The sequence below is a fragment of the Oryza brachyantha genome, chromosome 9, assembly GCF_000231095.2.
Source record: "Oryza brachyantha chromosome 9, ObraRS2, whole genome shotgun sequence".
In the NCBI taxonomy this organism is placed as follows: Eukaryota; Viridiplantae; Streptophyta; class Magnoliopsida; order Poales; family Poaceae; genus Oryza; species Oryza brachyantha.
Window position 1 is genome coordinate 10,208,838 of NC_023171.2, and position 18,970 is coordinate 10,227,807.

General features: G+C 42.3%; 1 protein-coding gene across 1 annotated transcript; it reads left to right on the forward strand.

The window, feature by feature from the left end:
- Positions 1–8,097: 8,097 nt before the first annotated feature.
- Positions 8,098–8,937, forward strand: LOC102721479 (copper transporter 5.1). Its single transcript, XM_040527520.1, has one exon. It carries the CDS (start codon positions 8,265–8,267, stop codon positions 8,712–8,714), a length of 450 nt encoding a protein of 149 aa, XP_040383454.1. The 5' UTR covers positions 8,098–8,264; the 3' UTR covers positions 8,715–8,937.
- Positions 8,938–18,970: the final 10,033 nt, after the last annotated feature.

Genomic DNA, 18,970 nt, shown 5'->3' on the forward strand with positions numbered 1-18,970 from the left:
TCCACTGCCTCTCTCTCTCCTTCCTCATTGTCTCACTCCTTTTCTCTCTTTATGCTCCATCTACCGCAACGAGTGCTTGCCCCGCTACCTAACTATGGGGCGGTTGGCTAGGTTCAAATCCCAAACCTTGTGGATAATGGTGGCATAGTCGGTGGTGAAGTGGCCGGCCCCCTTTTTCTGTCATCCTCACTTTCCGTCATCCTCACATCAACCTTGCAGAACTTGAGAAGAGGGATGTCACCACGTGCTAAAAAGTCATATTCAACGTTGGTACGCTCTCCACCTCTCTAACTTTGTTCTTGGAAAGCAACACTCTAGATTTATATAGGACCAACCTGCAAAAAATAAATTGAGCTGGCACGGTGAAGGGATCAAGGCCGACACCGTTGCACCAACAGACCTACGGGAGCCGCGGAGGGACAGGGAGGAGTGCACCTCCACAACCACCATGCCCTAGGTGCACGCTAGTGGACAAGTTTCTGGGCTGCTCCATTTTATCTATAGCTCTGTAGTCTCTATAACTCTTCTTGTAGCAAGAAAGTATGTTATATTTGTAAATAAAAAAACTATGAATAATATTTTTATGTATGTATTCTGGGGATCTAGAGTCAAAGTCAGAAAATAAACTTCTACGAAAAAAATCTCAAAATCAACCTTAGATTTAAGATTAAATTTTTAAATTTTAACTTGTAAGCATAACCATAAGAAGAAATAAAAGAAAGAGGGTGTGACCATACGAAAATACCGTAGGCAAGAAACTAGTCAAAGGCCGCTTGAGACGCTCCCCACAAAAAAGATTGAAAAAAAAATATCTGCTTCATACTACTCGCTAGACCATGAACAAGCCACTACACAAGATCTTGGTTTGCTATTATGGATTTGTTAGGTTGACCGGAAATCTCTTTTTATAACAAAGATATAACGCCCGAGCATTACCACTGGTCTCGCTTATAGTGGAACTAATTATCTTTTCTTAACCACGCGCGGTCACCATCATAAGATTCATACATATTGCCAGATATTTTATTAGCACATCAATGAAGAACAATCCTAATTGTAAACCTCCAGTCAAACTGTGTTCTCTCCGAAAGTGACATTTCTTATCGTTCTATTTCATCTCACCCCTCGGACCAGAAATTCTATTTCATCTTCCGCACATTTAAAACGAGGTAACTTATTATAACATGATTAATTGAGTGTTAGTTGAAAATATTTAAATTATTTATAACTTATCTTGTACTAAGTCTATATTTCTCATTTACGATATATATATATATATATATATATATATTTTGTACGAGGGCCAGTGTAATACAAAACATATTATAGGATTTCTATATATTTAATATTTTTCACGTTATGTTTGTATAGTTGGCTCGTGGATCATGGGCGTGCACTCCACCCAACCAATTTCAATAGCCATATGTAGTATTTACTGTAATTTTCCTTCATCTTAATACCTCTTGGATTGTCTCACTCACCCATCCCAGCCAAAAATTCAATCGAGCAGTAAACTTACAAGTTATTATCGTTGTCCAAGGCTGCCAAGAGAGCCGTCCAAGTGTAATCAAGCCCCCATATCCTACAACGCATTACGCATATAACAATTGACCAGCAAATTAAAGCCAAAGCCCCTTGTCCATACATGCCAAATAATGCAAGCATCCATAGCTAAAAAGAATTACAGAAATGCACGGATGACAGTGATAGAGTAGGTCACTGTGATCACAGCTCACAAAGGCGTGCCGTGATTGGATGCTCCTCTGTCTACTTGAGCTTACATGCCATCGAGTGACAGTACATTTTTCGCTGTATATTTATAAAAAAAATAATTTATTAATAAAATTTATGTATATATAAATTCTTAACAATTTAAAAGCTCGGGCTGAAATGTATATTTATAAATAAAAAGTAATTTATTAATAAAATTTATGTATATATATATTCTTAACAATTTAAAAGCTCGGGCTGAAAAATAAACTTAAAGAACCCAACTCTAAATTAACTTTTAATTTAAAATTTAAATTTAAATTTTGACTATAAATATAAACTAAAACGACAGACGGTGGCATATATAGCTGGATCCATCCCCTGTTCTCCGCGCGCCGTCGTCGTCCTCGTGGAGATGCGGATGCGATGCGTGCTTAACTTGGCATCCCCGTCTGCATGTGCGTGGAAACGTTTTGGGATAAGCCCGATCTTTATCATGTCCGGAGTCGTCGTTGGAAAGAGGAGCAACAGCGCTTCATTTTTCTTTTTCTTTTGTGTCGTACTTTTCTTTTTGGTTTTGCGTCCTTGGCTGAATATTTCGACCAGCTATGGATCTAATATGAAGGCGACGGAGTCTCTAGCTCTGCTATTTTCATTAAAGTTATTAGAGCTCTCATAAAGACCTCCTAAAATTTTGTGACAAAAGATTAGTAGACACAGAGGCTAAAACTTTGTCTAATTTATTTTCCTTTAATCTCGTTGGCTAGATTCACCACTGATTTCGACGTCTCGCTTGTGAAATGTAGTCCTGAAAGGGATATAGGAGCAAAGCTCGCATATTTGCATACCACTTCCTGGCTTCCCGGCGCTTGGGAACAGAGTGTCCCGTACGACACTCAGCTCTCCGAACAATAAAGCGTGGAGGGTCGAGGTGGGTGGTCATCTTTAGACTCCTTGAATGAAAATACGAACCGGTATATGTATAAATTAAAAATATTTTAAATAAATTTTGTATACATGAAAAGTAAATATGCAGTGGCTTTAGACTAAAGAAAATATAAACAGATCACCCAAGAATTTTAGTAAACTGACAATAAAAAATAAATATTGAATAGTTTCATCATGCATTTAAAAAAACAACACTTTCTTATCAAATTAGATCATAAACGAGACAGTTCAATTCTGTAAATTTCAGGTTTTATAAGAAAATGAGGTTCTTTTATCGGACACGGAGCACAATGTAGTTCATGCCGCCTCGTAAAGTAAATCTATGTATATATGGCTATCGGTGCAGTTTTTAAAAGAGAGATTTAGCTTCGATGAATTACCTGAAAGCCTGAAACAATTTGCTTCGCTAACAGCAAAACGGATTCACCGTTCACTCTCGAAGCTTTATTTGGCTGGGCCTAAAATCCATGAGTACGGCCAGAATTTTATTCTAGTTTTTAAGTCTAATAAAAACCGTGGATCCAAGCAAGGCCCAAGTGTGCGTGTTCAATTGCTCACTATTCTATTTCCTGGGCCTGTGAACCGAACTATTTCCCAGCAATCCCAATTCCAGATTGGAGCACACATGAAACACCGAATTAATTTGGGTGGACACACGGTCTTCATCACCTATGCACCCCGTGGTAGATTGTTTGACACGTGTACATGTTACCAAATCTTTCATCCAACAAAATATGCAAACTGCATGTTGTTCTTACATCCTAAATTTTCTCTCTAAATTTAATCTCCACGCATGATGTCTGGTGTCATTGTGATATTCTGTTATGCTACGTGTCATTTATCCAGCCTGGGTGCACAAGTGATAATTTGGATCGAAGCTCCACAGAATTTATTCCATAGAACATATTCTGGCCCGGCTTTCATGCATGGTCCTTGCTTGGACAACTCCATGCCGGCCCAAATGGACAGCTGACAGGAGCCACAGCCCAAAATAAAAGGAGAAGTTTATTCAGCTTCCCGCAACTGGATTGAGTCCGATCTATCTCCCCAACTGCAAAATTAGCTATATCCGAGAAGTCTACTTGGACTCCCTCAACTTTGGATCCAGTCCAGTTTATCTCCTGCAAACCGCAGCATTTGGTGTAGAGGGCCTGTGTAGGGGAGCTTTAGATTCTGATAAGCAGCTGTTTGATAGCTAGTTTTTGAGAATATGGAACCCAACTTCTTCAGCTTCTAGATTTTTAGTTCGTTTTCTAGAATCGGAAGTTGTGGACCATTTGGGGTAGCTTCTAACAGAAGCAGTTTTTGAAAAAAAAACTGCAGCAGGAGAAATTCCTCAAACAGGCTAATAGTCTCCCTTGCTTGTTAAAACCAGAACATCTTTTTACTTTCCTGAGCGATTTTGGATGGTAGTTTCATCGACTATATGACACATTGATTTAGTTACATTCTATATGGCTTGTCTTCGTGCAATTACAGTGATTTTTTTTAAAAAAATAGGTGTAAGTCTTAAAAAACTAAAAACAAATATAATGGGATCCATGTTGATGACTAACGGGAGTTGCGCAAGCTCAACCTCGTGTGGGCGGTGGCCAGAGAGCCCCGAATTTTTACAAGCAAATGAGTACAGTGATGTTGTTGGGCTACGAGTTGGTTGTTGGTGCAGCCTTTGGTTCACAGACAAGGCTGGATGGGATATGACGGTTCATATTTTGTTGAATATGACGTTATAGTTTTTTATTTGGCTGAGCGAATATGACGATCCAGTTTTTTGTTTAGTTATAGGGATGAAGATAGATTTGGTGATCCAATTATTTATTTTGTTGGAGAGAGAAGGATGAATTTGTAGGTGTAGTATAACCCTATCAAATTTTAATACATAATACGAACAATAAAATTTTCAACAATTTACACTACTATCTCTATTATAAATACATAGAGAACAAAGAAAACAAGAAAAAAAAAGGAAAAAAGCGGCTGGATCTGGCCGTCGGGGGCTCACCGCCACTGCCGGCTCTTCTCGCCAGCACATTGTCATTATCGTCGTCGTCGGGCACGCGTCGGCATCATGTCGCCGCGTGCTTATCGCCCGCGCCATCGCTTGCCGCTGCTCCCTCCTCCCGGCCGCAGCATGTCATCGTCGTCATCGGGCACGTGTCAGCATCATGTCGCCGCCGTGCTTGTCGCCCGTGCCATCGCTCGCCGCTGCTCCCTCCTCCCGACCGCAGCACGTCATCGTCGTCGTCGGGCACGCGTCGGCATCGCCATCACCGTCGCGCTCGTGGCCCGCGCCAGCGCTCGCCGTTGCTCCCTCCGCCGCTGCCGCAAAACACATAGTTGTCGTCGCCCGACTCGCCCGGGTGCCCAAATCTGACCAAATCGGTCGAATTAATCCATCTGGCATCTGGGGAGAATATTTCTCTCTGGACCGTCCTATCCCACTTCCATCCACCAACCAAAGACCTAAAAAAATAGGCCTCCATATCCTATCCACTCCAAACCCTCCATCCAAACACATTCTAAGTGGAGTTGGGCGATGTGGAGGTAAGAGTGGGCCGCTTCACATACTCAATGAAGACTTGACACAATAGGGTTTGGATGCTAGTGGAGAGATTTTGCAGACGTAAGGTCATTCTCAGTGGCTCTTTCATTTGACATTAATTAGGTGTTACATCAGATTTTTTGATGACATGATACGAATTTAATTAGAAAAGAGAAGAGAACTCTTTCATCTCAGTGAAAGGCTAATGACGTTGTTTTCAAGCAAGCAAAAACTGAATGAAAGTTCATTGAGACTAAACCTTTCTTTCATGTGTGTTATACATAAACTGTTATATTGATGCAATCATTATAGAGTATTCGTAAAAGTGAGATGCTATATTTGATATTTCGTTGTTTCGGATGCGACTTGCCGACCGCTTCAGTCGAACGTTCCCATTTTCTACTTTCCGATATTTTTAATATTGCCTTTAATTTTCTGATCTGTTCTCAAGAAATAACATGGTTGTGAGTTGTGACCGTTTTTCACCCCTCCATCCTCCAGGGCCCCAGGCAAAACCCAAGCTCCACCGATTCAGCTCGTGCGCGGCGACCGTGCGTGGTCCTCGTGGAGGAAACGACCGGCCGGTGAAAACGGAGCCGCAAGCATGGACGTTGCGGGCACGCCATGCGCACCGTATGCGACGCCGGCCCAGCCAGGCGCTCGCCGCACGCACGCGCGCGCGCGGGTGGAAAAACCCTCCACGTTGGGCGGGCAGCGCGCGCGGCCGGTCGGCCACGGTGGTTGGCGTGGCGTACAGGTGCAGTACAGGTTCTCGACCCTGTACTGCATCCTATGACCCCTGTACTGCATCTGCTGCCGGCTTGATAGTGGTACGGCTTGATGATGGGGGCATGGATTACGCGCTAAATTACATGAGAGCCACCCCCTCTAGACATGCCCAAGTCATCAACGTTGGCGTTTCTTGCCACTTGCCCATGATTCCACGTCTCCACTCGCTCGCCATCTTGGCTCTTGCCACGACGTGACCTCGAGGGAGGAAGGAGAGCCGGACGGGGCGGGGCAGCGGAGCGGGACGATGCGCCGGCGAGCGGCGAAAGCCGAAAAGGACGACGGCAAGCTTTGGATATGTCGTCTTTGCTTTTTAAGAAAAGCTTTTGGATATGGCGGTTTTGACCCTGACTCCTTCGAAACCTCAGGCTCAGGAGCTCTGTTTACTAGCCTAGAAAGGCAGTTAACTTCCTGTAAGGGGAGTAAAAAACAAGAAGCATCCACTAACACAAACCAAGTAGGGCTGGAGGGATAATCATAGGTCATGATAAAAGCATGTACATAATAGCAGACTATAAGCCAGATATAAATATATTTTAAAGAGATAAAAAAGAAGAGGAAAAAAACGAGCGATAGATTTAAAGCTAGCTATAACACGTACTCTAAGACGCAACGTATATATGACAAGTGAGACTAGATATTAATTGTGATATATGTTTTATAGGTAACTATTATATAAATTTACTATAGACAATTTAAGGCTATTAGTTGAGTATACTATTAAACTTATTCTAATAAGAATTATTAAGTTTATTTGGGATAAAAGCTCCTCTGAAATACATGATTCTTAAAACATGAAAAGTGCAGCATTGAAGTGCTATCTCAACTCAGATCCTATGGATAAGAAAACCACATGAAAAATATAATATAGAAATAACCGTTTCGTTTCAATTGAGTACACTATAAACGCAGGAATAAAAGCACCTAGGCACGTCGCTTCCACTAATAACAGCTCACCGAATAATAAGAGCTTTATGTCTCGTGTCGTACAGTTGCTGATTTCCAAATTTCGCATTGCTATGTGCATGCATCTCCAGCGAAGAAATGAAGATGCTCGACACTTATTCGTTTAGTGTCCCTTTGAATCACACGAATGAAAAAATAGAGGAATAGAAAAAACATAGGATTCTAAAAGGAATGTAGGTGTAAAGCAGATGATTGTAAAATACAGGAAAAACGTAGGAATGATCTTTTAATTGGACCACAGGAAAAACACACTAATTTGAGGGGAGAGATAGACTCAAAAGATTTTTTCCATGACGTTCAACCTCTTGTTAAATTTCCTCCAAAACTTATATAGAAAGATGCATTCCATAGGAATTTCATAGAATTCAATAGAGTTTATTTCTTTGATTCAAAGGGTTTTGTAGAAAAAATTTCTATAGAAATAAAATTCTCTAAAATTCCTATGAAATTCCTTTGAATCAAAGGGGGCCTCATAGGATTTCTAAATCATAGGAATAGAAAAAATATAGAAATATGATAGGAATGCATGTGCAAACTTATAGGATTGAGAAACATAGAAATTTTTCCTCTGACATCGTGAAAATTTTGTCTCAATAGTGGAGAGATAGGAAATTTTTCTATACTCCTAGATGCATTCCTTTAAAATAAACGTTGATACAGTATGCATTCCACGTGATTTCACGTTCCTAAACTTTTCCTTTACAAATTCTTTGGAACGAATAGGCCCTCACTTTCAACGTGGGAAGGAGAGGAGATAACGGAGAAAAAAAAAAGAAGCAGATACCGGTTTAGTATTAATCAGTAGTCCTTCCGTTTTATAATATAAGATGTTTGATTTTTTCGTTGGATCATTCGTCTTATTTAAAAATTATAGAAATATCATTTATTTTACTTGTGACTTACTTTATTATTAAAATAACTTTAAACACAACTTATTATTTTTTATATTTATACTAAATTTTTAAATAAAATAAATAATTAAACGTCAGAAAAAAATCAAACATATTACGAAAATCGAGAGGCTTTTGTAAAATTTTTTCTTGACCTACCTGCCGTGCTGGGAGACCCAACCTCCACTGCAGTGGCGCCAACGTAAATACAACCAAACCCCGCGCCCAAAACCGCACCTTGCAACAAAGGCCGCTCCTTCAAAATCCCACCGGTCTCTTTCGCCGGAATCCTCATCCTCCTCCCCTTCTCCGTCCATCCTCCCCCGCCCCTCGCTCCCAATCCGGCGAGACCGCAGAACTTCCCTCGCCTGCTCTTCCGCCTCCGCGCCATCGCCCTCGCAGGCGATCCGCCGGGCACCATGATGCACATGACCTTCTACTGGGGGAAGGAGGCGACGATCCTCTTCGACGGCTGGCGGACGGCCACGTGGACCGGGTACCTCCTCTCCCTCCTCGCGCTCCTGCTCGCCTCCGCCTTCTACCAGTACCTCGAGGCGTTCCGGATCCGCGTCAGGCTCCTCGCGGGCGCCAAGCCGGCCTCCATCCCGCCCCCCGCGTCCTCCGACCCCGCGCGGGCCCCGCTCCTCCTCTCCTCGTCCGCCGCCGGGCGCTGGCCGGCGCGGCTGGCGACGGCCGGGCTGTTCGGGGTCAACTCCGGCCTCGGGTACCTCCTCATGCTCGCCGTCATGTCGTTCAACGTCGGGGTGTTCTTCGCCGTGGTCGTCGGGCTCGCGGCCGGGTACTTGGCGTTCCGCAGCAGCGACGGGGAGGACCTCGTCGTGGTCGACAACCCCTGCGCCTGCGCCTAGGGTTTGGCTCGCGGCTGCCGCAGGTGTGATTCTGTTTGGTTTTCTCGATCTTTGTATGACAGGTAGAAATAAATTTGTGTACAAATTCAATTGCGTGACAGGAGGATTCCAGTGTTTGTGTAATTTGGGGGAAAATTGTAGATTACAGATTCAGAAAGCTGCTGTCTTTGACTCTCTGCGTTCCCATCAAATTGATATATTGATCAAATTTAGGAATGTGGAATTGATAAATCTGATCGGTTATAGGATGACTTGGATCAAATATAGGAAGGGAATAATGAACTATAAAAATGAACTGAGCTTTCCCCCCATTTTTTTGTGAGCGGCAACGAATCTAAGAAGTTTCATGAGTTTAAAGATGATAGGCATAGTTATATCTTTCTGAAGAACTGACATTTGACAATAGGAGATTAGATTTGATCATTGGAAAGAAAATAGTTCCTTTTTCTTGCCTCCTTGCATACAAGGATGATGTCCTGTGACTGAGTGCAAAACTGCAGAAACAGTATGAGAGATGGGGACCTTTACATTGGGTCGTGTAAGATCATGATATTGCCTTGTTCATAGTTTTGCTATCGATATGGACTTGGTGAAACATTCAAAACACTAATGAGTACTGATCATGTAGCCATGCAATAATTTGTTCAGAACTTTCAGTGGAAGTTAAGATATGTGTTTTTCAAGATTCATTTTGGCTTGCATGGTGCTATTTTTGCATCATCTGATCTGTGATGATGAAATGAGTAGGCCGGTTCTTGAATAATCATTGGCTGTTGGCAACCTCTCCAATCGTGTGGACAGCGCATGTTGCTGCAGCAGCAAGTGTTTATTTCAATAAGTATATTTTCCTCAAATTGGGGTATGAATTATGTACAGCAATGACATAGGTTGCTTTCGTTTCTCCTCGTGAGATTCTCTCCTTTGTGACTTTTTCTTGCAACTAGACCTTTTCTGGCTGATGGTGATGTATAATGTAAAAGGGTATGTTTCGCCTTATCCATTTCACTGGTCAAAACTGTTGCCTTGCCTATATTATAAGCTGTAGCCCATATTTTGAAGTCGCCCAAATGGTGGTGTTCGTTTTGTTGCTTGAATTTCAAGCGCAAGGGATATGTACAGCTTTCTAGGTGTTGTTATGGATCAGGCTGTCATGCGCTTCTGTTGGCATGATTAACTTAAATCTCCGTTTGGTCTCGTAAGCAGGTTTAATTTAACTTTTTGCTCAGCGAGGCAGGTTTAACTTGGTTTTTTCTCTTCCTAGAGACTGAGACCTCGTAAACAGCAATAACAGTAGTATCACAGACTTGACATGTGTGACGTACTCTATATGTTCTGAAATCTAAACATTTTTAGATTATTTAGAGCATGCTCAGCTTTTATAAAAAAATCAAACGATATATTAAATGAAAAGTAATTTAAGAATAAAATTATTAGTCTTGGGGCACTTCGGCCTGATAACCCAGTGGGCTTTGAGCCTTTGACAGAGCTGCCCGTGCAAATATTGGCCCGAACGCCTACCCTTCTGCGTGATCTCAGCTTTGATCCGAAAATTACATTCTTATGTTCAGACTCCCGTCTTCACCTACTTCATGCGCAGTTCATGCGGTTTGGTTGGTCAGTCTTGACCTATCTTATCTTATAGCCCTTAAGTCGCAATACTAAACATTAAAATTATTGATAAGTTGTTTGTTAGTGATATTACTTATTACTTACTACTATGCAAATGGACGATTCATTATGTAGGCTGATCTCATCATCTTTAGTTTAGCCTTGTTACTGCTGAACAAACCCAATACAATTCTACGGCAACTGTGCAGGTGAGCCACTTTTTCTGCTCGCCATAAGAATTTTTTAACGGAAGAAGCAACGAAAGTGCGAGTGCGTCCAGAATTGAAATATGTATCCTCGAGGTTCAAACCACACACCCATGTCATTGTTAGCAATGCATCTCCCAATATTATACTACTTTCACTAGAAAAATACTCGTGGATTACAACGGGTGAAAGATAATTTTAGTGCTAGAAACTAAATCGTCTGTTATGATGCATGGGCAGTAGAATTTGCAGAAAATTTCTAACCACTTTTTTTTTCATAAACTAGCTCAGGAGGAAATATGATTCATCTTCAAAAGTTTTGGTATCATGAGAATGCAACACAAGAAAATATCTTCTCCACACAGGAAATAAGGATGACATAATCAACGCCTCCAAGAAATATTTCCGTGAAAAGATTTGATACGTCTACCAAATTATGTGGAGTGAGCTTGACAAGAGTAATCAAGAAAAGAAAAGAGAGCTAGGCCATACAATCTCAATCCATTATTGAGGAGAACAATTTCATGAAAGCGTTATGTAGCACCATGCTGCCAGTGGCGGATCCAGGATCCTAGTACTGGAGGACTGATTATCTTCTTATTCCTCCAGCCCCACTCTTCATCTTTCTCTCCCTCTTCTTACGTGAATGTAACGTAAAAGTTACTCCCTCCATTTTCTTCAATCTCCTGTTCTTCGTCTTAGACGTTATGTTCATCAGCATAGAGCAAGAACAATCTTTTTCCAAGAGCAATTTTACGGTCCTTCAGAAGGTACTAGGAGATTCTAAATTTTACATTAAAATTTTGGTACCTCTCGGTATCTACTCAAGAACTGAAAAATTACTCCTTCTTCCATACTGCAGGTGCACTGGACTCCACATACATCCAGCAAAGCCTCTCTTTTTCCACACTTCAGGTGTATTGGACTCCACATTTTCCTCACTTTTTTGAAACAACAGGGGAAGAAAAACACTTGGGGAGTACCGAATGGTATAGCCGAGCTTCATGAATTGGCGGATATATATAGCCAAGAGAGTCTGTGTGAGAGAGAGAGCTAGGGGTGGAATATAGATAGGAGATGGGCAACTGGAGAATACGAAAGCAAGGGGATGCGCGGCTAGAGTATAGCGCGAGAGGCGGCGAGACGGATGACACTTTTTCCTGGTCCATCTTGCCCTTAGCAAATGAATGGCTAGATTTCAATGTACCTGCCAATACCTGTTACCCAATGGTAACTCCTCGAGGACAGTAAAAAACGCTTATTGAAGAAATATAGAAAAACTGTTTGGATCGTGCATAAAAAAATTGCAGGAATTAAGAGAGAGACACAAAGTAAATTTCCCAAGAGATTGGACCTCATATTGAAAATCCTCTAAAATTTTTATATATTGAGGCATTCCTAAAGAATTTCAAAGAAAATTATAAGAGACGTTCCTTTGGAACCAAAGGACCATATAAGATTTTTATAGGGATATAATCCTTTAAAATTCCTTTGCTCTTCTTCTAAGAGGGTTGCTCCCATCCAGCAGGTACCAAAAGTACACAGCCGGTACCAAATCTGAGCCACACAACGAGCTCAATCGAACGGTGGAAATTAATTGGTACCTCTAAGTACAATTTCGCCCATGAGCTGGTACCAGAATCATTTGAGTGGTGGAAGGGTAAATTTGTCATTTTGCGTAGGAGTGTCCATGAGAGAAAAATAGGGCTGTACTCCGTGGGAGGAGGAGGAGGCGAGCAGGCGGCGGCGACAGATCGATCCGCAGACGGCGGCGGCAGTGGCGAGGTACTCCGTGGGAGGCGCGTCGGCGAGGTGGTCCGTGGGAGGCGCGGCGTCGACGCGAGCTCGTCCGTGGGCGGCGGCGGCATCTGAAGTGCTCCGTGGAGGCGGGCGGCGGCAGGTGGCCTACCGCCGGTGGGCGCGCGAGGGCGTACGGTGCGGGAGGCGACTGCCAGCTGGCGTGTGGATCTGTGGTGTGGCGGCGTTCGGCGTAGCGGCGCGACGAGTGCAGGCGGCGCTCGGCGGCGGCGCGGCGCGCAAGCGGCCACGGAGGGCAAGTGGCGAGCCGGGAGGGGAGCGCACAAGCGCTGGCGACGCATCAGCGACAGCAAGCGCAGGTGCATGCAGGCGCGGGGGGAGCGACGACAAGCGCAACGACGACAAGCGCAGGACTGCATAGTGCGCAGTGCAGGCAACAATCAGCCAACAAGCAGGGCGGGAGCAGGTTTGATAATTGTGAAAAATTATGATTTCATTTACTGATTCGTAAATTTTAGAGGACAAAAAAGAACATCTGGTATTTTTTCTGGACAAATGACAATGTCAAATTTGATCTTACTCCATCAACTTCTACATGGGTCATTATAAGCGGCGGGGACATGGCAATCACATCTCCAGCAACCTTAACCAGCATGCTACGCTTCGTACAGTCATTTCTCCAAAGATTTATCCAACTCCTGAAAAACCATACCATAAACCTTTGCTTAGGCAGGTCAAGTTTTGGTTAAAGGGTGGTATATTACCTATTATAACATATCATAATGGTCCAGATTAGGTAGTAGTTTTCAACTTCAAGTGACTAGCTAACAGATAATGTGCAATTTATTTGCTAAATTATATTGACTTATAATAAATATTTCCGAGATACTTGTAGCAGGAGCTAGCTTTATTTGAAAGTTTTGGGCAGAAAGATGATACCTCTCCAATAATTGGAAATTTGCTAGATAGGATCACGGTTTTGCCTTTCCCTTACACAGAATTCATGAAAGATTAATCAGGAACTTCAAACTCAATAGCCAGTAAGCACAAGTGCACTGTGTAATGCTGAAAGGTTTCAATATACCGATAAATTTTCAGAACTTATAGGGCAACAGAACAAGAAACTGGATGACCAGAGTATGTAAAGCCATGAGAAAAAATGCCTGTAGAAGGTAGCAGTTCAGCACGTGCCAATGTTCTGACAAGACTGAGTTCAGAAAGTGGCATCGAGGGGTTGTTTAGTTGGCAAAAATTTTTGCTAAATGGGTTACATCGAACGTTTGACCGGATGTCGAAAGTGGTTTTTGGACACGAATAAAAAAATGAATTTCACGGCTAGCCTGGAAATCGCGAGACGAATTTTTTAAGCCTAATTAATCTGTCATTAGCACATGTTGGTTATTGTAGCCTAGAAACCGCGGGACGAAATAACGATTGAGTTACACATCTTATTGCTCTCAGAATGAACCACATCAGATATTTCTGGGCTAATGAGAGTTGCTCCAGTCGGGACATCTAGCATTTTTTTCTGACATCTGGCATTTTTCTAGACAAATGACTAGCACAATTATGCTCAATCCATAGCTCTAAACACAAAACAATTAAACATCTGTTAACAATTAACACCGGCGGCGGCGAATCCGGCAACGGCGTCACCGTCGATGGCTGCGGCGGTTGCGGCTTCTGCGACACCTGCTGCGTCGGGTACTGCGATGATGGTTGCTGCGACGACGCCCGTGGTGGTGGCGACGGCTGCGGTGACGGCGGCTCCGGCGATGGCTGCGGCAACACTGGTGGGCTTGCGAAATGGCGAAGACTGTGTGGCTGTTTGCTGTACTAGTCAAGACACAGAAAAAACCAATCGTGCCCCTGAAAATAAACGGCTGGATGACTCTCTGTACCGGCCGGTACTGGTACCGGCAGCTACCACTTGTTGAACGGGAGGAATGCTCTTTCTTCTAAAGGAGCCCTTATGTGCATGGGTTAGCGAAAAAATAGCCGAAGTTATCGTCTTATTCGAGATCTTGCTTATTTGGCTGGTTAAATTAGTACTCCTAGCTTGCTACGCTTGGTCAAATGATGCAGTTCTTCGCGCCTATTACCTCGCTGGGCGTATGTGTAGTCGTGTAGAGCATGGGTCGTGACTCTAATCCGATGTCGTGCGTAGCGGGGCATCATGAAACAACTAACTTATTCGCACCAGTGGGGTTGATTTGGTGGTTTCAGTCATTCAATGTTTGTACCTGAAAACTTTCTATTCTGTTCGAATGAATTTCATAGGAATTTAGAGAGAAAAAACTGTCTACGGCGAAAATCATATAAAAACAAACCTAGGAGACCTGAAATTGATGAATTGAAAACCAGAAGGATACAATTGATCAAACATCAAGGAGAGGATTTTATTGGTACGTTATTTCAATGGTACACACAGACAAACATTTAACTTAAAAGGGTTTCATTACTTTGCCACCAATTAAAGTGCAAGAAAAGGACATTTTTTTACAATCGCGAGATTCGCGCGCAAAGTTTCATCGGCTTCAACCATCAACGCTCGAACAGGATCACCGGATGTAGTAGTGCGAGTTGCATCTCAGCACCGTGCGCGCGACCACCGCGGGCACGACGGCCGATCTCGCCGCCGCCGGCACCGCCGTCTCCGCCACCGCGTCGACCGCGCGACACCGCGCCTTCGCCGGCGCGGGCTCCAGGGCGGCCGCCTCGGCGACGAGCCGCCTCACCACCTCCGCGTAGTACTCCCTCAGCCGCGCCAGCGCGCGCCGCGACCTCAGCAGCAGCAGCCAGAGGAAGAACGTCGTCCTGCGCCGCCGCGGCGGCGCCGGCGCACCCTCCTCGCCGCCGAGCCGCGCCACCGCCATCTTCGGCCGCCGCTGCCACTGCCGCTGCCGGCGGCGCGCGCGGCCGCGGCCGGACACCCGGAACAACATCATGCTTGATGCGAAACGGATATCCCCGTGTTCCGGAGAGACCGACGGTTTGATGGGCGTCACGCGAAATGGCCGCTTGGGCAGCAAATTTAGCCAAATATTGCTACTTCTACTAACTACAAGCTCACCAACCAGGCTGGTCCAAGCGAGTCGGTAGAGCAAAACAGCGTCGAGCTGAGACGCTAACGGCTACAGATGCTGATCCGAGTGGCGGCAACTACCACTAACAAAACCATATCTTTGTTTTACCGTATGACAATTGGAGTATTTTTAATGTATTAAAAAACCCAAGCCTTTGCGTCAATCTTACGGAAACGTCTGCTCCGAATTCTGATGGGCATAGAGGGTTTCTTTAATTGTATTTGTTACCGAGTGATGGTACGATATATTATAAATAAAAAATAATTTATGGATATAACTTTTTTTATATGTGTATTCTAAGTGAACTAAAAACCCAACTGAAAAATAAACGACGGTAAAAAACATCAAAATTAAGTTTAAATTTAAGATTAAAATTTTTAAAATATAATTTATAAGTATAAACGAAAAGATTGTGCATATAATTATGGATATATTTCTCAACTTTTGATTTTTTGGGTTGTCGTGCATCGCTTGCGGGAGGCACGGTCGGACTCGTAGGATTATATGGAAAAACAGATAAATAGGAAAAATATAGGATTATGATAGAAATGTAAGTGTAAAACAGAGAATTGCAAAATATAGAAAAAAACGTAGGAATGATCGTTTGATTGGATCATAGGAAAAACACATGAATCTGAGGAGAGATAAAGACTCATAGGATTTTTTTTATGAGATTCTACCTTTTGTTATATTTCCTCCAAAACTTACATAAAAAGAGTCAATCCATAGAAATTTTATAGGATTTTATAGAGTTCATTCCTTTTATTCAAAGGGATTTATAGAAAAAATTTCTATAAAAATAAAATTATATAAAATTTCTATAAACTTCCTTTTAATTAAAGGAGCCTTGAGTGCTGGTGGTCTGGTGGGGCCATCGTCGGTGTGCTGACTCCGTTGCAGATTGCCGTAAACGTATGTAAAAACCGGTTAAAAAGTGGAATAATATTTGTCGCTTAGAGCATGTATAATAGCAGGCTATAAGCTAGTTATAAGTATATTTTAAAGAGATAAAATAGGAGAGAGAAGAGAGATAGACTACGCTGCACACGGGTTCCAAGACAAAATATGTGTATGACATGTGGGGCCATGTATTGATGTTTTCTAGCCAACTATTATTTATCTATTAGATTGGTTATAGATAAATTGAAGCTATTAGGTGGCTATACTATTTGCTCTTAGCCTCGACGACGCCACTGGCTCCACCGCTGACTATCTCCGCGTGCTTTGTGAATACTTACCAGAAAATAACTCGTAAGTTGCGTAGGTACTCCTATTTTCAAATTGGAATGTTGTGATTAAAATAGGGGTTCTTTTTATTTTCGGGTAAGGCTGACACTGGCTGATATCATGACTACGTCAGCCGTGAGCTTATGAAGGTTTGGCACGAAACACAAGGATTAGTAGTAGTACGAGGACAGCATGCCGCAACAGGCGTTAATGGAAGCTGGCACTTTGATAACGATTAGAGAAGAAACCATTTGCATGGGTCTCGCTGTGTGCGGTGACCAGCTCACACACGCACCAATGGCGATCATGATGAGGACAAGGCCATTCCCAACTCAATGATTAGGACGATTTCTATAGCATTAAATAAATTGTCACATAGGATAAAAAATAATGTGATAAATGAATAAATAAGAAAAGATAATGAAACCATGTCTTGCATGAGACATGGTTTCTACACAGCATCCAAGATATCATGTGATAAGTAACATTAAATTTAAGTGTGAAATAATAATGTTTGTATTAGAAGAGTAGTGTCTAGTACTAGTTTCTTGACGATGGAAAGTTTATAAAAACCATATATAATTATGGGTTGGGAATGCTATGATCATACAGTTGAGGATCCATTATGGTTTTAAGGTGATCAATCACTCCGACTCGATCACTCCCTAGGGCCGTATCTGCATCCACGTTTCAATTAGAAATGTTTCTGAATGTACTGGCACTTCGGTCGATTGCTGAGCTGAATTATCGTTTCGAATAACAAAAAAAGGATTGCTGAGATGAATGTTCATGATGAACGATAAATTGGTGGTGCATTATCCTCTGTTAACTGCAGAGATTAGGATCAGATGAATTCGTTATGTATTGTGGTTGCACGAACGTTAGTGCGAACTACAGAAATGCGTTTGTTTGTCGGAGGCTCGCAGCAGAAGCACAGGAATGCATCTGACTTTTGACGGCTCTCTCTTTTTTTACTTTATTTTTTCAGGTCAACACGACACAAATTTCAGAGTGGATAGTGTTTGACAGAGGTCAGCACCTTGCACTAGTACAGTACAGCAAAGTCAGTCTTCAGATTGCCACTGCAAAGCAGAGTCGCAAAACTTACGTCAAATGCCAAGTTCTGTTTTTTTTTCAAAAAAACAAATCTCACACTGCTCAAAGCCAAATTAATTACCTACCTACGCAAATGGATTCAAATCTTTCAACGGACACCCTCTCATTTTTACATATTCGTTATTAAAAAAATTTACAATAGATTAACACTTGATATATTTGCAATCTCAGAGTGAAATTCTCGAAATTTCTATTTTACCGGTGGGGTCCGGTATCGGTATTTTTTCCCCCAAAATTCCCGATGTTCACTTATATTTTTCAGAATTCATGCATTTGGTGATAAAGTGATCATTATCAGCATTTAAATTTGAAAAAAAATCTTCAAAATTTCCGGAATAAAAACTGAAATTTCCGGTTACTAAAATTGCAAACCCTGCTCCATAAACATCTATGTCCAAATTTGATCTTAATAAGTTGTAACGAAAGTAACAAATTAAAATATGGTTCATATAAGCATATTCAAAGTTATATTTGGTTTTCTTAATGCCAACTTAGAAAAATCAACTTTGATCTTGTATATTTATGTACTGATATATCACACATAATTTATTTTGTCAAAAAAATAACTTTTTTCATGATCATTCATATGATACAAACAAAACGATGAGATTTTCCCTTGATTAAAAAGAGTCCACCGCTACTAGTACCAATCTTCAGTTGCAGCAACCAGTCTCCTCTACCTTTCTGATGGAAAGAGTCCTGCTTGCTTGCATGTAGCAGCAAATAAGCCCTTGACAGTCGACACCATCTCTCTCTCACACACACAATATTGATAAACACCAAGGAAAAACAATCACGCGGCAAAGAAACAGCAATGGCGGCACTCAAGCACGCACTTACGATCACTGGATATGCCGATATAGCGCAGACAGGCTTACAGCAAGTATAATAGCAGACTATAAGCTGACTATATGTTTATGTAAAGGAGAGAGGAGATGAGAGAGAGTATAAACAGGCTGTAAAAGCTTATAGTCAGCTTAGGTATATGACCAAGAAACTCAATGAGAGTAACATGTGGGCCCTATATTAATGATGAAGAGCTAACTAGTATATAAATGGACTAAGAAAAAACTATAAAAAATATTATAATCAGCTTATTGGCTATATTATTAATCTTGCTCTTATGCAATCAGGGTGAAAGAAAAGTGCATCGGGCCATGGCTACCTTTCGCAACAGAATCCAGCTAGCTGCCAGTCCGCCATCGCGGAGGCGTGGAGGTGGAGCCACGCGCGCAGTGCATCGCCCCGAGAAAGT

Bases quoted from the DNA above. Each gene is read 5' to 3' on its own strand.
- LOC102721479 (XM_040527520.1), top strand. From the start codon at position 8,265: ATGATGCACATGACCTTCTACTGGGGGAAGGAGGCGACGATCCTCTTC.